This window comes from Plecotus auritus (assembly GCF_963455305.1).
Source record: "Plecotus auritus genome assembly, chromosome: 9".
In the NCBI taxonomy this organism is placed as follows: domain Eukaryota; kingdom Metazoa; phylum Chordata; class Mammalia; order Chiroptera; family Vespertilionidae; genus Plecotus; species Plecotus auritus.
In genome coordinates, this window is record NC_137783.1 from 121,325,471 (window position 1) to 121,347,166 (window position 21,696).

The window sequence follows — 21,696 nt, forward strand, 5'->3', positions numbered from 1 at the left end:
TGTGGGATATTTTTACAAATAACTTTAAGACTAAAAAGACAAAAAAATTATTGCAACACGCAATTGTGGAATGGATTCTGGACCAAAAATATTTTTTTCTTTTGTTACAAAGGACATTATTGTAAGAATTGGTAAAGTTTGGATTAAGTTAGATAATAGTTGAAAAATGTACTAAGGTTATATAAAAAACTCTTTTTTGATCTTTAAGAATTAAACACTAAAGCAGCATCACTTCCACAGCTTACTCTCAAAAGGTTCAGGGAAAAACATGCATAGCATACTATGGAAGCACATGGGAGGGGCACCTAGTCCAATCTGGATATTCCCTCAGAAAGGCTTGTTGGAAATAAAAAGCCTTATTTACATCTAGAAAGAAGAGTAAGAATTAGTCAGCTAAAAGGGCGTACTGGCTAAAGGATGACACAGCTTCAGAAGAGTCACCAGTGTGTATTTCACACAGACTGTGACTAAGTGTGATCACACTGCCTTTCTCCAGTACACTGCGTGAGAGACAGAATTACTAATAGGTATGGGGCAGGATTCTGGGGGCTGCCAGATGGGGGAAGAGAAGCAGCCATCACAACAGGAGTGCTGAGAAATGGGTCACAGGGAGGCAGGAGGGAGGAAAAAGGGAGGCAAAGGGACACTTTCAAGGAAACTTCATTCCCTCTTCAATTCCAGCTCTCCTAATTTTTCAATTAATTGGAAAATGTTCCATGAACCTAACCATTTTTTAAAAAGAAAGAAAAACGTGGCCCTGGCCAGATGTCCAGTGGTTAGAGTGTCACCTTCCTGCTATGCCAAGGTTGCAGGGTCAGGGCACATACAAAAATCAACCCATAAATGTGTAAACAAGTGGAACAACAAAACGATGTTTCTCTCTCTTTCTCCCTGCCTCTCTCTCTCTAAAATCAATTTTTTTTAAATGCTTTCAAAAGAAAAATTTAGGCAAAGACTTCATTATTAAGGTAGGTAGATAAATATATTAATAAGTTTTCAAAATAAAATATGTTTGGGGGGGCACGGTAATATATTTCTCTGGCATTTTATAATCAGAAAATAGGGACTCAAGTCCCATCTGAGTCATATTGTGGGATCTTGAGCAATTTATTTAAACTCTCAGCCTCACTCTCCCTATCTGTAAAAAAGATATAATTGTAAAGATTAAATAAGGCAATGCTCATAAAGATTTTACCATGGTGTCTAAGAAAATGCTCAATATACATTAGTCATTACTGATTCAAAATATTCTTCAGAGGTCTATGTTCCTTAGTAAAATAACAGAACTTGAAACTCTTAGTATTATAATTCAGTATATATCTTGTATAATAAAAGGCTAATATGCAAATTGACCAAAGGCTGAACGATCGCTCGCTATGACGCACAATGACCACCAGGAAGCAGATGCTCAATGCAGGAGCTGCCCCCTGGTGGTCAGTGTGCTCCCATAGGGGGAGTGCTGCTCAGCCAGAAGCCAGGCTCATGGCTGGCGAGTGCAGCGGTGGTGGCAGGAGCATCTCGCACCTCCGCAGCAGCACCAAGGATGTCCAACTCACGGCTTAGGCCCGCTCCCCACACCATCACTCAGACATCCCCTGAGGGCTCCAGACTGCGAGAGGGCACAGGATGGGCTGAGGGACACCCCCCCTGAAGTGCACGAATTTCATGCACCGGGCCTCTAGTATATATATATATATATATATATATATATATATATATATGGGGAGGGGGGTGTCCCTCAGCCCAGCCTGCACCCTCTCCAATTTGGGACCCCTCGAGGGATGTCCAACCAGGATTGGGCCTAAACGGGCACTCGGACATCCCTCTCACAATCCAGGACTGCTGGCTCCCAACTGCTCGCCTGCCTGCCTTCCTGATTGCCCCTAACCGCTTCTGCCTGCCAGCCTGATCACCCCCTAACCACTCCTCTGCCAGCCTGATTGATGCCTAACTGCTCCCCTGCCAGCCTGTTTGCCCCTAACTGCCCTCACCTGCAGGCCTGGTCACCCCTAACTGCCCTCCCTTGCAGGCCTGGTCACCCCCAACTGCTCTCCCCTACAGGCCTGGGCCCTCCCAACTGCCCTCCCCTGCTGGCCTGATCGCCCACAACTGCCCTCCCTTGCAGGCCTGGTTCCTCCCAACTGCCCTCCATTGCTGGCCATCTTGTGGTGGCCATCTTGTGTCCACATGGGGGCAGGATCTTTGACCACATGGGAACAGCCATCTTGTGTGTTGGAGTGATGGTCAATCTGCATATTACTTTTATTAGATAGGATAGAGGCCTGGTGCACGGGTGGGGGCCAGCTGGTTTGCCCTGAAGGGTGTCCCGGATCAGGGTGGGGGTTCCCTTGGGGTGTGGGGCGGCCTGGGCGAGGGGCCTGTAGTGGTTTGCAGGCCGGCCACGCCCCCTGGCGACCCAAGTGGAGGCCCTGGTATCTGGGGTTTATTTATCTTCTACAATTGAAACTTTGTAGCCTGGAGCGGAGCCAAGCCTCCTGCTCGCTCCGTGGCGGCAGCCATTTCTGTTGGGATTTATTTATCTTCTATAATTGAAACTTTGTAGCCTTAAGCGGAGGCCTGGGCAGGCCAGGGTGTGCGGAAAGCTTGGCTTCCTCCATCGCCGCGGGCAACCCTAGCCTCCTGCTCTTTCCAGTTCTGTGGCTGCTGCCATTTCTGTTTGGATTTATGTATCTTCTATCATTGAAACTTTGTAGCCTTGAGTGGAGGCCTAGGCCGGCAAGGGCAGGCGGAAAGCTTGGCTTCCTCCATTGCCGGGGAAACCCAAGCCTCCCTCCTGCTCTCTGTGGCCGTAGCCATCTTGGTTGGGTTTATTTGCATATTCGCTCCTGATTGGCTGGCGGGTGTGGCTTGTGGGTGTAGCAGAATGATGGTTAATTTGCATATTATTCTTTTATTAGATAGGATATATATATATATATGTGTGTGTATATATATATATATATATATATATATATATATATATATATGAATGAATGATAGGAAAATGAATTGAAGTCCAACCACCTTATCAAAACACAAACTAAAGCCCTGGCCAGGTGGCTCAGTTGGTTGGAGCATAGTCCTATCCTCCCTATCCTCCCTCCCTCTCTCCCTCCCTAAAAATCAATAAAAACATATTATCAGGGGCGGATTTTTAAAAAGCACAAACTAAAGTCTACCTATACAAGCTCTATAATCACACTATTATAGCTTTTCACCTTACAATTCTATTGAAATCAATTAATACAAACTCTAGGTTAAATAAGAAATTAGAATATGCCAGTTTCTACCCAGATACCAACTAGTTACCTGGGGATATTAAGTTTGGTGCCTTTTTCAATGTTAACTTGTATAAATATTTCAAAACTGCAACAACTTTAATTCACAACAACAAAAAAGTATAAATATTACAAAGTTTAAATCTATTAACATAATCCATTTTAGCATCATTCTGAATAAATAGCTATTGATGGGGATAAAAGTAAAATCATTAAAGTAATTACTAGGATCCACTTTAATAGAATATTACAAGGGTTTCCATTAAAGAAAAAAAAAAAAGGAATGTGGGGTATTTTGTGACAGGCCACTAAGACAGCTGGAACAAAGCTGTTGGGGCAACAGCTGTGTACTATGTACTGTTTGTCTAAAACCACAAACTAAAGTAACCCATGTCAGACAACTTCATTTGACTAACCAGCAGAGTGAATGGCTCCTTCCTGAAACTGCTACAAAGAAATCTAACCAACTACATAATTTGCAATGATATGAAAAAGGAGGAAAACTAAACAATACACGCCTGTGTCTTTAAATGTAAAATTAAAACTGAGAATCACAAGTCTATAACAGAAGTAAAAGTTTTCCACACCATTTTAACACTTGCTAAAATTATGACCATGGAACTAAAGAAATAACCCCCAAACCCAACATTTGATGAAGTCTGAATTATTAATTTGCAACTTCACCAATTCCTACTCCATTCTTAACTTTCAACTGAATGAAAAGCACTTTACCATAAAATACTGCAGTGGTTAAGAAAATTTTAACATTAAGTAACTTGATCATTTAAAAGTAACTAATTCAAACCAAGTGGTTGGCATGGAAATTCCATGCTAATATCTGAAAATAATAAATTCATATAGTACTCAATTAAACTACTATGACCATTCATGTAAATGTCTACATATCATTAAATTATCAGATCTACACCTTTATTTTACATTTTTATTTCCATTTCTTTATTCCCCAAACCCACAAGTCCTTTCTAACCTTAAGTTCACTCCTTCCTCAGTTTAAAGTACCTGCATAAGGTGAATTTCCCTACCTTACTTTAATTGACACATCTCCATAGGCAAAAGGGACCCAATTACAAATTTAAGTCACATATCTTTTTTACAAGAATTCTGAAACTTAATGTTGCATTTATCACAAATCTTCCTTTGCAGTTTGACTCCATTACTTGCTTACTGCTCTTTCCCTTTCAGCTAACAAATTACTGTTGTGATCAACCACATGTCATCATTTAACAAAAAACAAGACATTAAGAGAGAACCCACTAGGAAATAAAACAAAAGTAATATTATCATTAGACCTTACTATTTTAGGCTGTTTTACATTTCCTAAATCAGGATTTTCAGAGAGAGATTAAAATGGGACTATCTTCTCTAAAGACTATTTTAAATAAAACTGAATGCTATGGATCCAACTGCTAAAACTTTGAAAACTCAACATTCAAATGTGCACATGCCACATACACATAACCTTTTAATTACAGAGAAACTATAAAATCCAGTTCTTTGTCCTCTTTAGTAACTAGCTGCTATGGAACCATAACAAATACAACTCCTCATTCCGAAGACCTTTTTTTATTTCCTTTTCTTTTTTTTTTTCTTTTTTTATTTACTATGTCTTGTTCAAGACCTAACACTTGCCGGGCTGGCGTGGCTCAGTGGTTGAGCATCAGCCTATGAACCAGGAGGTCACAGTTCAATTCCCTGTCAGGGACACATGCCCAGGTTACGGGCTCGATCCCCAGTAGGGGGTGTGCAGGAGACAGCCGATCAATGATTCTCATCACTGATGTTTCTCTCTCTCTCTCCCTTCCTATCTGAAATCAATAAAAAATATATGTATACATTTAAAAATAATAATAAAATATTTGAATAATACAATCAACAACTTCCATTTCAATAGATTTCTGTCAAACTTTGCACCTTATATGACATAAATAAATATTCATTCTTCTCTCATGTTCTTGGAATATTTACAAAAATCAATTAAAAATTCTTAATTATCCAAAACATAGAAAATTTACAGGTCATATTCTTTTGTGTAAAGCCAGAAATCTTTAAAAGAATCAATTCAATCCTTCACCAAGTTTAAATTACTCAAATTAAGAAAATATTCAAACTCAAATTAAAATTATCTAAAAATTGATAAAAAGCACAAGACTTCTTATCAAAGAATACAATGCAAAATCAGTTTTGCCATGCCTTTCTGAAAGTCATGAAGGATACCAGACTTTGTGATGATGGTAAAAGAATAAAAACATTCTGTCCTCTCTACAATTCCTTTAAAATATATTTAAAAATATAAATTATAGCATATATCTATAGCACTACAGTAAGAGATAGATGGCAATCAATCTCATTTTTTTAGAAAAGGAGAAAGCAACAATAAAAGTTTATATAGAAATCATGAAATACTTCCACACACTATGCAATATAAAATAACCATACTTAAATTACACTTATACACACACACACACTCTGAAGGATTCCTTTTGCTTCTAGACCATTCCAATTTTTACACCTACAGCAAGAAAAGCCTTTGCCTTGATCTGCATTTTACAGCTTAACATTCTCTATCTCGATCTCGATCTCCTCTCGCCCATGACTCTCCCACTTGTCTCAGTGCAGAAAGCTTAGACTTGAAGGATTAATAAACTCGAAAACTATCCCTTTTAACCATCTCAAATTTATATCTCTCAGCCAAAAACCCAAATGTGGCTGAATGTCTTAGCAGATTTAACAGAATTTTACATCTGCTGAAATCCTGCTACTCCAAAAATTGAAGCTTCCTATATCAACTTGCCGTTTGGCATCAAAAAGAATAGAAATCTCAGTGGCCTGCAATAATTCTAAGGGATGACCAGTTCTTTACTTTCAACACCAAGAACAACTAAGATTACCGGCCAGTGTGGCTCAGTGGTTGAGCACTGATCTATGAACCAGGAGGTCACAGTTTGATTCCTGGTCAGGGCACATGCCCAGGTTGCAGGCTCGATCCCCAGTAGAGGGCATGCAGGAGAAAGCTGATCAATGATTCTCTTTCATCATTGATGTTTCTCTCTCCCTCCCTCTCCTTTCCTCTCTGAAACCAATAAAAATATATTTTAAAAAAGGAACAGCTAAATTAAAAAAACATATTCTGACACACAAGAAAAAAAAGATCAATAATACAGAAAGCAAATTTGACAAATTCTCCTAAAATGGATACTGTCTTTTTCATTAGTTAGTTTAAGCCAATCCTATATAATAAAAGCCTAATATGCTAAGTGTCCAGTCATCAGGTGACTGGTTGACTATTCAACCAATCAAAGCATAATATGCTATGCTAAGGCCTCTCAACTGCTCACGATGACGTGCACTGACCACCAGAGGGCAGACAGTCGACTGGTTGACCAGTAATTATGACATGCACTGACCACCAGGGGGCAGATGCTCCGACCGGTAGGTTAGCTTACTGTTGGGGTCCAGCTGATTGGGACTGAGAGAGAGGGGCCAGACACGCCCTGGAGCCCTCCTGCAGTCTCTCCCAGGCCTGACTGTGTACCAGTGGGGTCCCTCAGCCTGGCCTGCACCCTCTCACAATCTGGGACCACTCGGGGGATGTCAGAAAGCCAGTTTCAGCCCAATCCTGCAGGCCACCCAGAGGGACCCCACCTGTGCACAAATTTGTGCACCGGGCCTCTAGTATGGTATAAATACTTCAGAGAATCAATGCACAAGTAACAGGTATTTCACAAGATAATTAAGAAAATGAATACAGAAATGGAGAGGAAAACTTTCCCTGAGAGTGTTTCATTGTTTCCCAGGGAAAGTTAGTGAACAGAGAAAAACTTCTCGTTCCTTATTAATGTTTCCATTTCCAATGATAAGAGAAGGTTATAAGTATACAAGTAGAAAACCAGTTATTCCTGCAGAATAGAAACTTGAGACCAGCCAGATAAAGGTAAAGCCACGAAAGGTACATAAAGTAGTACCTCCACTGTTTTAATACAATAATGTTGGGACCCAATAATTTCATATCCAGCCAAATAATTAGTTAGCATGTAAAAGTAAATATAGTCTTAGAAATCTTCTCAGTAAAACATACTTGAAAGTGTTCTCTGAATCACAATTCATTATAAAAACTAGCTGTTGATGAGGACTGCTTGAAAGCATGAAACCAGTTAGAATGATAGAATTGGCAAAAGCAATAACCCTAAATGAGGAAGGGATTCATACCACTGAGTTGTTGTGTTTTGGTTTTTTTTTACTATTATAATAACAAAATAAACTACAAAAGACAAAAAAAGCAATCTTTTAAAAATAATTCAATCACACACTTTTGGTTACTTTAAATAAGGACACAAAATTTATGAAAGAGCAAACATAACTGCTAAATTCCTCATTTTCTGTAGCTGGAAACACTATTATTCTGATTTTCTAATTAAGTGTTTAAGACTATGAATAGTTTTAATAATTTATGAAGACCAGATCTTATTAGCATAACTGAGTAAAACAAACCCTGCTTATTACTACTATTACTCAAAGCAGCATCAGAGATCTTTGATCACTCATTCAAGGTGATATCAGCCAGGTTTCTCTCCTGTGGTTATGATTTCCCCTTAGTAACTAGTAATATTTTATGGGCAGATAGATACTCTAGCTACTCAAACTTTCAGCCACTAGGGTTTTTGTTTTTTCATACATTTTTATTGATTTCAGAGAGGAAGGGAGAAATAGAAACATCAATGATGAGAGATAATCATTGATCCGCTGCCTCCTGCACCCTCCTGGGGATCGAGCCCACAACCTGGGCATATGCCCTGACAGGGAATCAAACCATGACCTCCTGGTTCATAGGTCTACGCTCAACCACCGAGCCAGGCCAACTAGTCTCCGCCACTAGTTTTAACGTCCATATATGATGCATACTGTTATGATTGCCAAATGACTTTCTAATTCCATTTCCTCTATGCTCACTAGTCAGAATTCTACCTTAAATTCCCTTCCTCCTTCATTTATTTATCACTATGGAGTCATAGATCCTTACTTTATTTATGGGCAATAATCAATTACTATCATTATTTATTTTGATGCTGATATATTGTCCCAGAGTTAACCAATGGGAGTTCTTACAGATTGGCTGTATGTCTTTGACATTCCACCATCATTTCCTTTTTTAAGCACTTACTTTATGGCACTACAAGATGCTCCAAGCTCATCTTCTGTTTTTCCCTGCCTCAGCCCTGGGATCAGTCATTTCACCAAGTTTCCTCTTAGTAAAGATTGGTACTCAGAAACCAAGGTCTGGCTCTATCTGTTTTCCCTGCTAATGGAGTGCCCATTGTTTCTAAGCCCTCTCAGCAGACAGAGTTGGCAAAAAGATATATAGATGTGTGTATGTATATCCACACACATCTATTTCTATATCTATCTATCCATATACATTTTCAGCCATGAGTTCATGCTAACATCTTCAATTCCAATCAAACATCAGAGTTCATTCTAGGCCTCCCCCTTCCCACATTTATCTTTCTCCAACAGTGAAAAAATGTGGCTTCCGTTTTCCAGAATTATATTTATTTATTTGCTTAATCCAAGTACAGAAAACTGTTTCAAAATTGCAAACCCATGCTTCTGTGACCAAAAAAAGAAAAGCCTTTAACTAGATAGGGTTCAATGTTTGTTTGAAGGAGGGTTTTTAGGGTTTTTTTCTTTTTGTTTTTTTTTTTGTTGTTGTTGGTTTTTTTTTTTTTTTTTTGGTCCTCATCCTAAGGACATAGTCCAAATCCAGGTTCAAAGTTACTGAGTTGTCCCCCTGACACACACACTTCAGTGTGGTTATGTTGTTCTTTGAAAAAAGGTTTGGTTCACTTGTTTCTGTATGTAGTCTACCTTAGGGTGTGTTTTTCTTCATCACTTGATTTTATTGGTGTTTGCTACTTACATACTGAATATGTAAACATGGTTCCAAAAGTCAGAAAGGTATCCTCAGGAGGGCTGCCACTCCCATTCCCACCTACCCCCTATGGGTAACCAATCTCAGTAATTTCTCCTTCCTACACTGTTTTTGTCCCAATAAACAAATATATATGTATTTTATTTCCCCTCTTTTTTACACAAAAGGTATTATACTATACATACAGTAGATCCTTTTTTTCAATGAACAATATATCCTGGAAAGTACTCCACATCAGTTCATAGAGACCTTTCCAATTCTTTATATAGCAGCATATAATGTTCCACTGGGTGAATGTATCATATCTTATTCAGCCCCTCTCCTATCCTGTAGGTTGCTTATAATTATTTTTTAATACAAACAACACTGTGACCTCATGCATGTGTATTTTAATACTGTTGGAAGTGTATCTTCATGAAATTCCTAAATTTGGGATAATTGAGTCAAAAGGTAACCACACATGTAGTCAAAATGTACCTTATGTCTCCTGATACAATGCACTGAGTAGAAACCATCATTTCTGTGTTATTCGTGCCTCCAAAATGCATAACCTGAATCGAACCATAAAGAAGCAACCTCAAACTGAGGGAACTCTGCAAACAACTAACCTGTATTCTTCAAAAATGTCATTGTTATAAAACACGAAGACTAAAGAACTGTTCCAAATTTAAAGACATGGAAACAATGTACCGTATAATCTGAGATTTTCTTTTGCTATGAAGGTCATTTGGGGGACATTTTGCAAAATTTGAAAAAAGTTCTGCATATTTGATTAGCAATATATAATCTAGTTTCTGATTTTGGTTATATACTATGTTTACATAAGTAAATGTCCCTATTTTTAGGAAATCTGCATGGAGGTATTTAAAAATAACGGCATGTCTTCAACTTACACTCTACTAATTCATAATAAAAGCTGTGTATATATAGGGAGGGAAGGATGAAACAGATATGGTAAAATGTTAGCTTTGAGAAAATCTAGGTAAAGTTTTTTGTGTTTTTTTAAGCAACACTGGGTGTGATTTTGACAGTTGTATACCTATTTCTAGTACTGAACATTTGTTACTTGTAAACAAAGCTCTACCTAGGGGAAAAAAAATCACCATATGAGGAGACAAGATAAGTTGGTTTGCAATATTAAGCTAATATATACAAACAACAAATTCTGTGACTATAAAAGTTTTAATTAAAGTAAGACAATGCTATTTACTGCTATGTAACCAATAAACAATCACATTGCTTTCATAAATCACTAAAAATAAAACAAAATTTACAAGGTAACAAGAAACTCAGTCTAATTATATCCCCATTAGCACAATTTAACAACTTATATTTCTTTGCTTCTTTCAGAACCATACCAAAAATATGTGAATAAATATATAAATCTTTGTCTTTCTCATAAAAGCCTGAGAGACATTTCTCTTTGCAAAACAGAAATCAGAGGCCTACCAAGGACATTACTTTAAACTAAAATTCAATCCCAAACACAGACTCAGTGGCTCTACCCAAAGTAATTCAAGATCAAGGCCTTTCAAGAAGATTCAATGACTATTAACTCCACACTGTCTACGAATAGAGAGAAAGTCCTTTACTCTTTAGCACTTTTCAGTAAGGAGGGCACAGTAGAATACCGTACAGGTACTTCTATTTTTCCATACAAAAAAAAAAGAAAGAAATGTAGCATCATCACAAAGTCTGTTTCAATTTTAAGAGATCAATTTTATTTTGAAAAAGGAACCTTTAATAAATTAAAAAGAAAACAGTACTGGTTTTAAAAAAGTCTTTCTCTACCCTTCCCCACTTTTAAAGTTAGCATGTATTTTCCTAGGTGAATTAAACAGACTACTTTCATTTCAAAACTTGGGAAAGACCCAGGACACTTCAACAACACAGATGGATTAAAAACACCTTCCCAGTAGTTAGCTGCCTGTCAAAAGCAGGTTCTTGAACTACTCAGCAGACATGTCCCCACTACACTCCTGCAACTTCTCCATCACAGGAGGACACACACACACAAAAAAAAACAGAGATGAGAATAAGAAAAATCGTAGGTTAGAATTTCCTTGTTTCTCCTCTGACAAAAGTAGTCAACCTCTATTAAGAAGACAGTGTTGCACCCTAACCGGTTTGGCTCAGTGGATAGTGTCGGCCTGCAGACTCAAGGGTCCCAGGTTCGATTCCGGTCAAGGGCATGTACCTTGGTTGCGGGCACATACCCAGTGGGGAGTGTGCAGGAGGCAGCTGATCGATGTTTCTCTCTCATCGATGTTTCTAACTCTCTATCCCTCTCCCTTCCTCTCTATAAAAAATCAATAAAATACATTTTTTAAAAAAAAAAACAAAAACTAAGTTGTTAAAAAAAATAATAATAAGACGACAGTGTTGCCCTGGCCGGTGTAGCTCACTTGGTGTGCCCAGAGAGGTTGCCTGTTTGAGGTTGCCAATTTGATTCCAGGTCAGGGCACAAGGGTTGCAAACTCGTGTGTGTGTGTGTGTGTGTGTGTGTGTGTGTGTGTGTGTGTGTTGAGGGAGGGGAGAGAAGGCTGCCAATTGATGTTTCTCTCTCCTCTCCCTTGCTTTCCCTAAAATCAATAAAAACATTGTTTTTTTTTAAAAAAAAAAAAAAAAAAAGGAAGAAGACAGTGTTCTTCCTTGAGTACCTAGCATTTGTATCTAGTAATTGTCAGCAGAATCACTTCAACTGTTACCAAAATAAGGAAATCTCTAGTATCCACCACCATGGGGAGAGATGTCTTATTTTTCAATGCTAAGAATTCGTTTGTAAATTACTCTGAAAATGTAAAACAGTAATTGCACTCTAAAAATAAGTCTACAGTATGGTTTCAAATTCAGATAAAAATAACTTTAAGTGATTTATAATTGCAGGATGTCTTCAAGATGTAGCAAGGAAACAGCAATTTGGGAATCTACACCTTCACACATGGATCAATTAATTGAGAACACAAACACATGAGTCTTGAAGTCTCTTTCAGGATCTGTCCCAGGAAAGAGCCATGAAAAAGCACTCAGTAAAAGACAAACTTGAGGAAAAAGCAATGTCTGAGTCAGGTCCAGACTAACAGATTGTAAGACTAAAACTCAGTATGTGAGAAATCAGCTACCCCCAACATAGCTCAAAATCTGACAAACTGCTGAATAAAAGGTTGCTAAACGAAGACCAGAAACTGGGAAATTCCTCTCTAATTCTGTAAAAAATGTTTGGTCTCTTCTCAAAGTTGCTAGATTAGCATTAACTCAAAACCCCAATGATTCCTCCATTACTTCCCAAAATTAACCCCCAAGTAATAAAAAGAATTTCCCCAACTCAAAATGGGATCAACATTTATCACCTAAATAACCACAAAAAGTGAGGAGGGAATTAGGAGGTTGGGTGGGAAGGGGGAGGAGAGGGTTGAAGACTTAAAAAACCAGATCATGTGTTAAGGAAAAATGAACAAATTACAAATTTTGTTTTGGAGGAACAAGATACAGAAGTAACAGCAAATGAAACCAGGTAACAATTATTTACTTACTCTGTAGATGGCACTGTGCTAAATGATTTGCATGCTTTATATCATTTTCTCCCAGAAGTCCTACAGGTACTACTACTAGTTCCCTTTTCATATAGAGAATCAGGCTTGGAGAACCTAAGGATCTTGACCCAAAACACACAGCTAGTTAACTGAGTAAGAAAGGACCTTGAATTTGAAAGATGCAGAGATTTGTTCGACCAAACTCGATATTTAATGAAGAAACTGAAGCTTGAAAAGATTAGGGAGATTAAGATATCCCCCAGTTCTACCTGAGTAGGGAGGCTTAGAACCCAGATATTAAATGCTCTCTCTACTTCACTTTGTACAATGTTAAGATCATTTTTTGGCTGGAGTTTACTAACCATTTGGGTATTCTATTGACCAACAGAACCTAAAACTTTTTCCAAAAAACTATAAACAGCAGCCCTAGCTGGTTTGGGTCAGTGGATAGAGAGTTGGCCCGAGGACTGAAGAATACCAGGTTGATTCTGGTCAAGGCACATGCTGGGGTTGCAGGCTCCATCCCCAGTAGAGGGCGTGCAGGAGGCATCAGGTCAATGATTCTCTCTCCCTCCCTTTCCCTTCCTCTCTGAAATCAATAAGAATATATTTTAAAAAAACACACACAACTATGAACAACAGAAAGGTCACATAAACACATATATTCTTAACATAAAATTTTACATTTTTACCACATTTATATTCATTTTCAAATGCACCTCAATTAAGTAATTATTGCTTTAATTTCCTAATTTTGCACCTCTTCATATGCCTATAAGGCAACAAGTAAATCTAAAGTTAAAGTCAGGGCTAAAGGCAAAGTTGTTTTTAACTTCTCCACTCCCAAATTTATTATATTTTTTCTGCTCAAGATTATAAAAGAAAAAAATATATATTGAACCTTATAAAAAACAGTTTTTTAATCTCAGGAGTCTTAAAAAATAAATAAAACCAATTTATGCCATCCTGATCTCCTCCAAAGAGAACTGACTTCAACTTGTTAAGATTATTATCCTTCAGCCGTCTCTTCTCCCTCCAATTACTACTGCTAGACAATCACAGCAGAATTTTAATTTCCCAGGAGTCAGACAATAAATAGTAGCTCTATTAAGTAAAGATGATAGTCATGTTAGCTCCATAATCTATCAATAATCTTATGCCTGTAGCTTTACTGTGTACTAGACAGTGTTCTCGTCTCTTGACATATAGTAATTCATTTAATTTTCGTAAGAGTGGTACTTCATACTTCCTATTTCCCCAGTTTACAGATGGGGAAACTGAGATACAGACAGGTTAAGTAAAATTTGCCTAAGATTACACAGAGCTAACACTCTATCCAGGTGGCCCTGGCTGGAGTTGGTTAGAGCATCATCCTGTATACCAAAAGGTGACAGGTTTAATTCTGGTAAGGCACATACGCAAGTCAAAATGAAACACTCTATCCAGGTGGTTTGGCTCCTGACTCTCCAGAAAGTCTCCTCAAAATCAGAACCCATGTTTCTCCCTTTCACTGGCCCCATGTCACCTATCACACTACCCTCCCTGACTGCCTCCTCACTCAAAGCTAGCATGACTTCCCATACTCACACAAGACAATGCTAAGAAGGTTCCCATAACTTAAAGAATGTGATCAGACCCGTTTTACTGAAGATAAAACTGAGGCTAGGAGAAGCTATATACATATTTTGGCCATGTTCTCACAGTGAATAAGTAACATAGCAAGACCAGGCATTCAAGTCTATGACTCAAAGCTCACACTATTTCTCTATGTATAAATGCATGTCTTCCTCAAGCATACATGGCTCCTCTATTTCTTCTATATCATCTAGAGCACCTAGGTATATTCCTATTCATAAAGGAGACATTTCTTTAACAAATGAATTCTAGAAAATCATTAGAAAGCCAGCAATTCCACTTTCCTAATGGCTTCTAATATTATTTCCAAAAACAAAAGGTCCAATTCCTTAATTAAATAATTCACTTACATTCAGATTCAAATACATTCAGAACCCAAGATTACTCTCACTCCAGGACAACTCCCCTCCTGCCCCATTAACTGCAGCCCCCAAAGAAAGGGTTAGCTATAAATTGTTCTGCTTTGCCACCAGTTACTGCAAGTCTCTCTTAGCCCTAGGGCCATGGTCGGCAAACTGCGGCTCGCGAGCCACATGCGGCTCTTTGGCCCCTTGAGTGTGGCTCTTCCACAAAATACCACGGCCTGGGCGAGTCTATTTTGAAGAAGTGGCGTTAGAAGACGTTTAAGTTTAAAAAATTTGGCTCTCAAAAGAAATTTCAATCGTTGTACTGTTGATATTTGGCTCTGTTGACTAATGAGTTTGCCGACCACTGCGCCTAGGGAAACAGCAACATGACGGCGTCCCTGATTCTGCAGCCTGCTAAAACTTAAACCAATCTCACCTCGTAAGTGTAATTTTTTAACCCACTAATGAGCATACTGCAAATGCTCATTACATAAACATCTTCTCTTCCTGGATACAAAGGTTTAAGCAGCAGTCTTTAATACCTTGAAGTAGCATAACGTCAATTACTGCTCATTTAGTCAAGGTGAAAGGTAATAATCTCATTTATGTTTCAGTACTCTGTATTCTAATGCCACTATTGATAACAAACGGGTGAAACGTAAGCCAGAAAAAAATATTTCACCAAAGAATCTTAAGAGTACTCATTGATATACCAATATCTTTGTTACTTGTTATAACGGGGTACCTTCGTTCTCTCCCAGCTTAAGCCACACCTTTTAGGTTGACAAAAGCAGAGAGATAACTGGATTTCTCTCTCTCTTTTTTAAATCCCAAAAAAGATCAGTCGAACCTCTCACCAGAGCAAATCTCAAGAATGAAGAATTCCACCTCCCTTTTCTTTTCCATCCCTTACTCTCCGCCTTCAGCTACCAGAGGGTTGGGGGTGGGGGAGACGGTGGTTGAACAGACACAGAACGCTCCGCTCCACTCGGTCGGTCACCTCCTAGTCTGGCCCATCCCAAACTTCACCTTGGCACGGCCAGGAGGAGGAAGGCATCAGGAATTCCTAGGAAATGGTCTCACCCGTATCGAAGAACATTCTTAACTTCCTCGAAGCCACCATTTCCCTGGGGCATTATCCCACACTCCCACCCGGGCATATTACCTACCAGAATACTTAAAAAGGAAAGCACACGCACACACAAAGAGAAGCACACTGCTTGAAGCGGGCAGCTCCGGCTCGGCGGGCGCAGAGAAGCCCGGAGACCACGCGGAACCGCGGCCAAGTTGCCACTGCGATCGCACCGACGGGGCAGGAGACGGCCGGGCAGCTGGAAACGCAACGGGCCGGGCTCCATCCAGCCGCGCGCCCGACGCCCCGGTTCTCCGGGCAGGAAGCCCGGCGTGGCGGCGCTGCCTCCCCGCAGGGCTCGGGCCCCTGCCGGAGCGATAAGGTGGATCGGCGCTTCCTACCCTCCCAGCTCCGCCCTCCCGGCCACATTCCTGAGAAGCACGACTCCCGGGACGCGAGCAGGGCGCCGGGCAAACAGGAGCGCAGCGCGGCGGCCGCAGGGTAGGAGGACGGGACCGGCCCCGCGTCCCCCGCCCGCGCGGCGCCTCCGGGGCGGGGTCGCGGCGGCCGCCCCGCCACAGGTACGAGAGCCCCTGCCCGCCGCCCCCCGGCCGCCCCCGGCGGGCCCGCTCCAGGCACCTGGATGAACTGGATGGTGAGCGCCGACTTGCCCACGCCGCCCCCGCCGACCACTACGAGCCGGTACTTCTCCTGGCCGGAGCCGTCCCGCCAGCCGGCCGCGGCCATGGGGACACCGCCGAGCCCAGCCCGGCCACGCCGAGCCGCCGCCCGCCCTAGGCCCGGCTCCGGAGACGTGTGCGGCCGGCGGGCTGCGGGCGAGCGGGCGGGCGGGGGTCCCGGACGCCCGGAGCTGCTGGGAAGGCCGGTGCGGGCGGCAGCGCGGCGCCCCGGCTGGCCGAGTCCCGCCCGAGGCGCGGAGAAGCGGGGTGACCGCAGAGGCTAGGGGCACCAGCGACCGAGGGGCGCGCGAGTCCACACGTCTCCGCAGCGCCTGCCGAACCAGCCTCCAGCGCCGCTACAAATGGCCGTCTGGGGGCCGGGCTGCTGGGCTGGTGCTGCATATGCATGAGGGGGCGGGGCGGCGCCGCGCGAGATTCCGGAGCTGCCCCAGAGCTGAGACCTCCAGGGCTGCCCTTGTTGAGTGTGTGCGTGCGCGCGTGAGTGTGAGTGAGAGAGGGTGTCAAGTGGGAATGGGAAGAAGACAATAGATAGTATGTGACCATAATTCCGTATGTCAGGGGTTATATGGATGAAAAAAAATACAGTATGTGAAGGCATGTGTGAAAAATAGAGCTGTTGTGATCTTAACTCAATTTGCAGGAGAGTAAATAGCCTTTTTAAGAGTACAGACGGTGACATGATTGAAGAACAGTATGTGTCAGTGATTGAGGATCAGAGCTGTGTCGCAGTAATTGTGTGTGATGAACTTGTGGTGGTGACAGTGGGTGAGGACTGTGACCGAGACTGAGCATGGGGGATAATAAGTCACAGTGATTGAGCGTGCTTGGGCAAGAGTGAATATGACAGATTTTGTGTGTGTCAGGAGAGTGTCTTAGTGTCTGTGTTTATGTGTGGGAAATGTATAGTAATGTAGCTGAGGAGTATGGGTGTGAGAGATAGTGTGTACTTATTTGCACACTACATACCAGGCACTGTGTTGGAGATCCTTTTCGTGAATAAAACAATGTCCCTGCCCTCGGGGAACTTAGAGTCCAATGGGAGAGACAGCCAGGACAACAGGCAAAGTAACTGCCCTGGTGGCATGTGCACCCATAGGAAAAGCACTCACCCCAGCGCTGGGTAATCAGGGAAAGCGCCCTGAAAGACCTGAATACTAAATGATATAGGGCATATAGGCAAACAGATAATTGGAATAAAAGTATTCCAGGGAAAGGAAACCACATATGCAAAAGTCAGAGCTCGGAAGGTAAGAATTGTGTCACATGATTGTAAATGTATTGGGAGTTTGCATACCACTGATTGTGAATGAAAAGGGATTATCTATGTGTATGGCAGCTTATCAGAATGTAGCAGGAATCACAGCTCTATGTAGAGGTGGTGTAAGTTAGTAGAGATGGGTTCTGGGGCCAGACTGGATTCGAATCCTAGCTCTTTCAATAATGGTGTGATACTGGGAACTTATTTAACCTGTGTAAATAAGAAGGCTAAGACTACCTACCTTGAGGTGTTGTTTTTTTGTGTTGTTTTTTTTTTTTAATAAAAATCAAATGAGTTAATACAACAGCGTCTGACATTTTGGCATTTATGGCAGTTTTGGAACATGACTGCAAGTTCATTGGACATAACCTAGTGACTCTCTTGGAACCAGTAGAATGCAGCAGAAGAGATGCTGTTATCACTTCCAAGACTAGGTCAAAAGAGGCCATGCAGCTTCCACCTGTTCCCTTGGAATTCTTGCTCTAGGAGAAACACAGTCAGAAGTTTGGCTACCCTGAGACTGCCATGCTAGAGACGCCACATGTAAACATGTCAGTCAAAGGGCCAGCTGAGCTCCTAGCTGATGGCCAGCATCAACTGCCAGCCATGTGAGACATCTTGGACACCCAGCTCTGCCCAACCTTTTGACTGCAGCCCCTGCTGGCATTTGACTGACTGCAACTGCATGACAGATTCCAAGCAAGAGCCACCCAGGCTATTCATTCCTGACCTACAAAATCATGAGCAAAATAAAATAGTAAACTGTTGTACTTTTTAAAACTTTTTACTGTGGAATAATTTCTATATATAAAGAATGAAGAACACCCATACACCTTTACCTAAATTCAACTATTGTGAGCATTTTACCTCTATTATTCTCCCCCTCTATCGATTTTTCTCTTTTTCTCCCTCTCTTTATAGATATGTATAACTCATAAAATGAATTTTGTAGCTACTTAAGGGTAAGTTACAGACATTATGGCCCTTTACCCCTAAGTGCTTCAGTGCGTATATCCAAAGAATAGGGATATTATTTCACACAACCACAGTACATTTATCAACTTTAATACATTTAACATTCATATGAAAACATTTGTATAATCTAACCCTTATATTCCAATTTTGTCAGTTGACTCAATAACATGCTTTAGAACAGGATCCAGTCTAGAATCAGACCTTGCATTGGTTGTCAAATTTCTTTTTTTTATTATTCTTTTTTTTTCTTTTTTTTCTTTTTTAATAAATATTGTTCAGATTATTACAGTTGTTCCTCTTTTTTCCCCTCATAGCTCCCCTCCACCCGGTCCCCACCCCACCCTCTGCCCTTACCCCCACACACACACTGTCCTCATCCATAGGTGTATGATTTTGGTCCAGTCTCTTCTCGCACCCCCCACCTCGCCCCGCCGAGAATTGTGAGTCCACTCCCATTCTATGCCCCTGATTCTGTTATATTCACCAGTTTATTCTGTTCATCAGATTTTTTATTCACTTGATTTTTAGATTCACTTGTTGATAGATATGTATTTGTTGTTCATAATTTTTATCTTTACCTTTTCCTTCTTCTTCCTCTTCTTAAAGAAACCTTTCAGCATTTCATATAATACTGGTTTAGCAGTGATGAACTCCTTTAGCTTTTTCTTATCTGTGAAGCTCTTTATCTGACCTTCAATTCTGAATGATAGCTTTGCTGGGTAGAGTAATCTTGGTTGTATGTTCTTGCTATTCATCACTTTGAATATTTCTTGCCACTCCCATTTGGCCTGCATAATTTCTGTTGAGAAATCAGCTGACAATTGTATGGGTGCTCCCTTGTAGGTAACTGTTTTTTTCTTGCTGCTTTTAATATTCTCTCTTTGTCTTTTGCTCTTGGCATTTTAATTATAATGTATCTTGGTGTGGTTCTCTTTGGATTCCTTTTGTTTGGGGTTCTCTGCACTTCCTGGACTTGTAAGTCTATTTCTTTCACCAGGTGGGGGAAGTTTTCAGTCATTATTTCTTCAAATAGGTTTTCAGTATCTTGCTCTCTCTCTTCTTCTGGCACCCCCATAATACGGATGTTGGTACGCTTGAAGTTGTCCCAGAGGCTCCTTACCCTATTTTCATATTTTTGGATTCTTTTTTCTTTTTGCTTTTCCGATTGGGTGTTTTTTGCTTCTTTGTATTTCAAATCTTTGACTTGATTCTTGCAATCCTCTAGTCTGCTGTTGGATCTTTGTATATTATTTTTTATTTTAGTCAGTGTATGCTTAATTTCTAGTTGGTCCATTTTCACATCCTCGAGGGTCTCGCTAAATTTATCAGCAGTTTCTAGAAAATTATTGAAAAACCTTATAACTGTGGTTTTGAACTCTATATCTAGTCGTTTGCTTTCCTCCATTTCTTTCATTTGTGACCTGTTTCTTTGTCTCCACATTTTGGCTGCTTCTCTGAGTTGATAGAGTGGCTTTGTGTGCAAGGTGTCCTATAGGGCCCAGTGGCTCAGCCTCCCCAGTTACCTGAGGTGGACACTCTTGGTGCACCCCTTTGTGGGCTGTGTGCACAGTCTTGTTTTAGTCAAGCCTTGATTGTTGTTGGTATCACTGGGAGGAATTGACCTCCAGGCCAATTGGCTGTGAAGATCAGTTGTGTCTACGCTGGGAGAAGTTCTGTGCTAGAGACACCCTTATGAGGCAAGATTTGCTTCAGTGGGGCTTTGGTGCTCACTGAGTCTGCCCCCTGAGTTATGGATCTGAGGAGTTGTAATCTGGATGGTCCCACTCTGACCCCTGGGTACACTGGCTCTTGGATCTCCAAGGAGGTGCTAATTTAGCCTCTGCCCGAGGCCACCCAGCAGGAGCTATGGAGAGATCTGCAGATTTCTCTTCTTTGTTTGGGTTTTGGAGGTGCCCAGATGAGGCCCAGCTGAGAAGCAATGCAAGCTGCTGCAGGGCCTTGGGCCTTCTTTTGGATGTTCTGGGTCTCACTGACTCAGTTGCAGTTTGTTAGGTAAGTTTAGAATTCAAAGGACCAGGCCATTCATATGCAAAGCCTCTGCACTCAGCTTGGATGGGGCGGAGTCTCGGGGCGGAGTCTCAGGGCGGAGCAAACAGCTATGGCTTCATAGGGTGGGATCTCAGGGCAGAGCATACAGCAATGGCTTCCCGTCAGCCCTGCCCTAAGAGGCCCCTGGGTCTCAGTGTCCCAGGGTAATCGCTGCAAGCACCTCTGAGAGAAAGCCGCCCTTAAGTTTCACCCGCTGCCAGACAATCCAGTTTCTCCCCGTATGAGTCTGGGTCCCCAGACTCTCGCCCGGAACTGGAGTTCAGAGCAGTCGGGAGCTTTTGTCTCCCTCCCAATCGAGAAAGCCAGCCACATACTCAGTTGCCAGCCCTCTCCGCGTGCGCGCCTCTGTACCTCTGCCTTCCGCAGCTCCTGTGAGTCTCAGTGTGCTTTTCTCTTTCCTTCTAGTTGTAGAATTTCTACTCAGCCAGCCTTCCTGTGGTTCTGGATGATGTCCGTTTTGTCCTTTAGTTGTAGTTTTGAAATTGTTGTGCGAGGCAGCAGTTTAGGTGTTTTCCTATGCTGCCATCTTGGTTTCTCCCAGTTGTCAAATTTCTTTAGCTTTTTTAAGTGTGGCACAAAATGGTTGTTTTAAGATCTATTTTTTGAAGAAGTGGGAGGATATTTGTTACACAGCAGCTGTAGCCAGAAAAACGTCAATGACAGATATTACTATCAATGTGAAAAGGAGGAAAGGGAGAAAGAAAAGAAAGAGGAACCCATGTCAAAGAAGAGCTGAGAAAGGCCCAGTTATGCTTCCCACAAATGCCTCTTAGTGTCTTCCTAGGCCTGAAATTCCCCATTATTTTTCAGGACCAAGAAGATAACCAAAGAGTTGTCCTTACACTCCTTCCCTTCTAAAGTACAATCAAAATCTTTGTCT

General features: G+C 41.3%; 1 protein-coding gene across 3 annotated transcripts in view; it reads right to left on the reverse strand.

Annotated features, from left to right (window-relative positions):
* RRAS2 (RAS related 2) overlaps positions 1–16,865 on the reverse strand; it is an 86,639-nt gene extending 69,774 nt beyond the window's left edge. The window contains exon 1 of one of the 3 annotated variants that reach the window (XM_080643055.1): positions 16,452–16,865. In XM_080643055.1, coding sequence (XP_080499181.1) covers positions 16,452–16,559 — 108 coding nt within the window. In that variant the 5' untranslated portion in view covers positions 16,560–16,865. Of the gene's footprint in view, positions 1–15,909; positions 16,341–16,451 lie in introns of those variants that run through there. The other 2 variants (XM_080643054.1, XM_080643053.1) reach the window with 2 other exon arrangements.
* Positions 16,866–21,696: the final 4,831 nt, after the last annotated feature.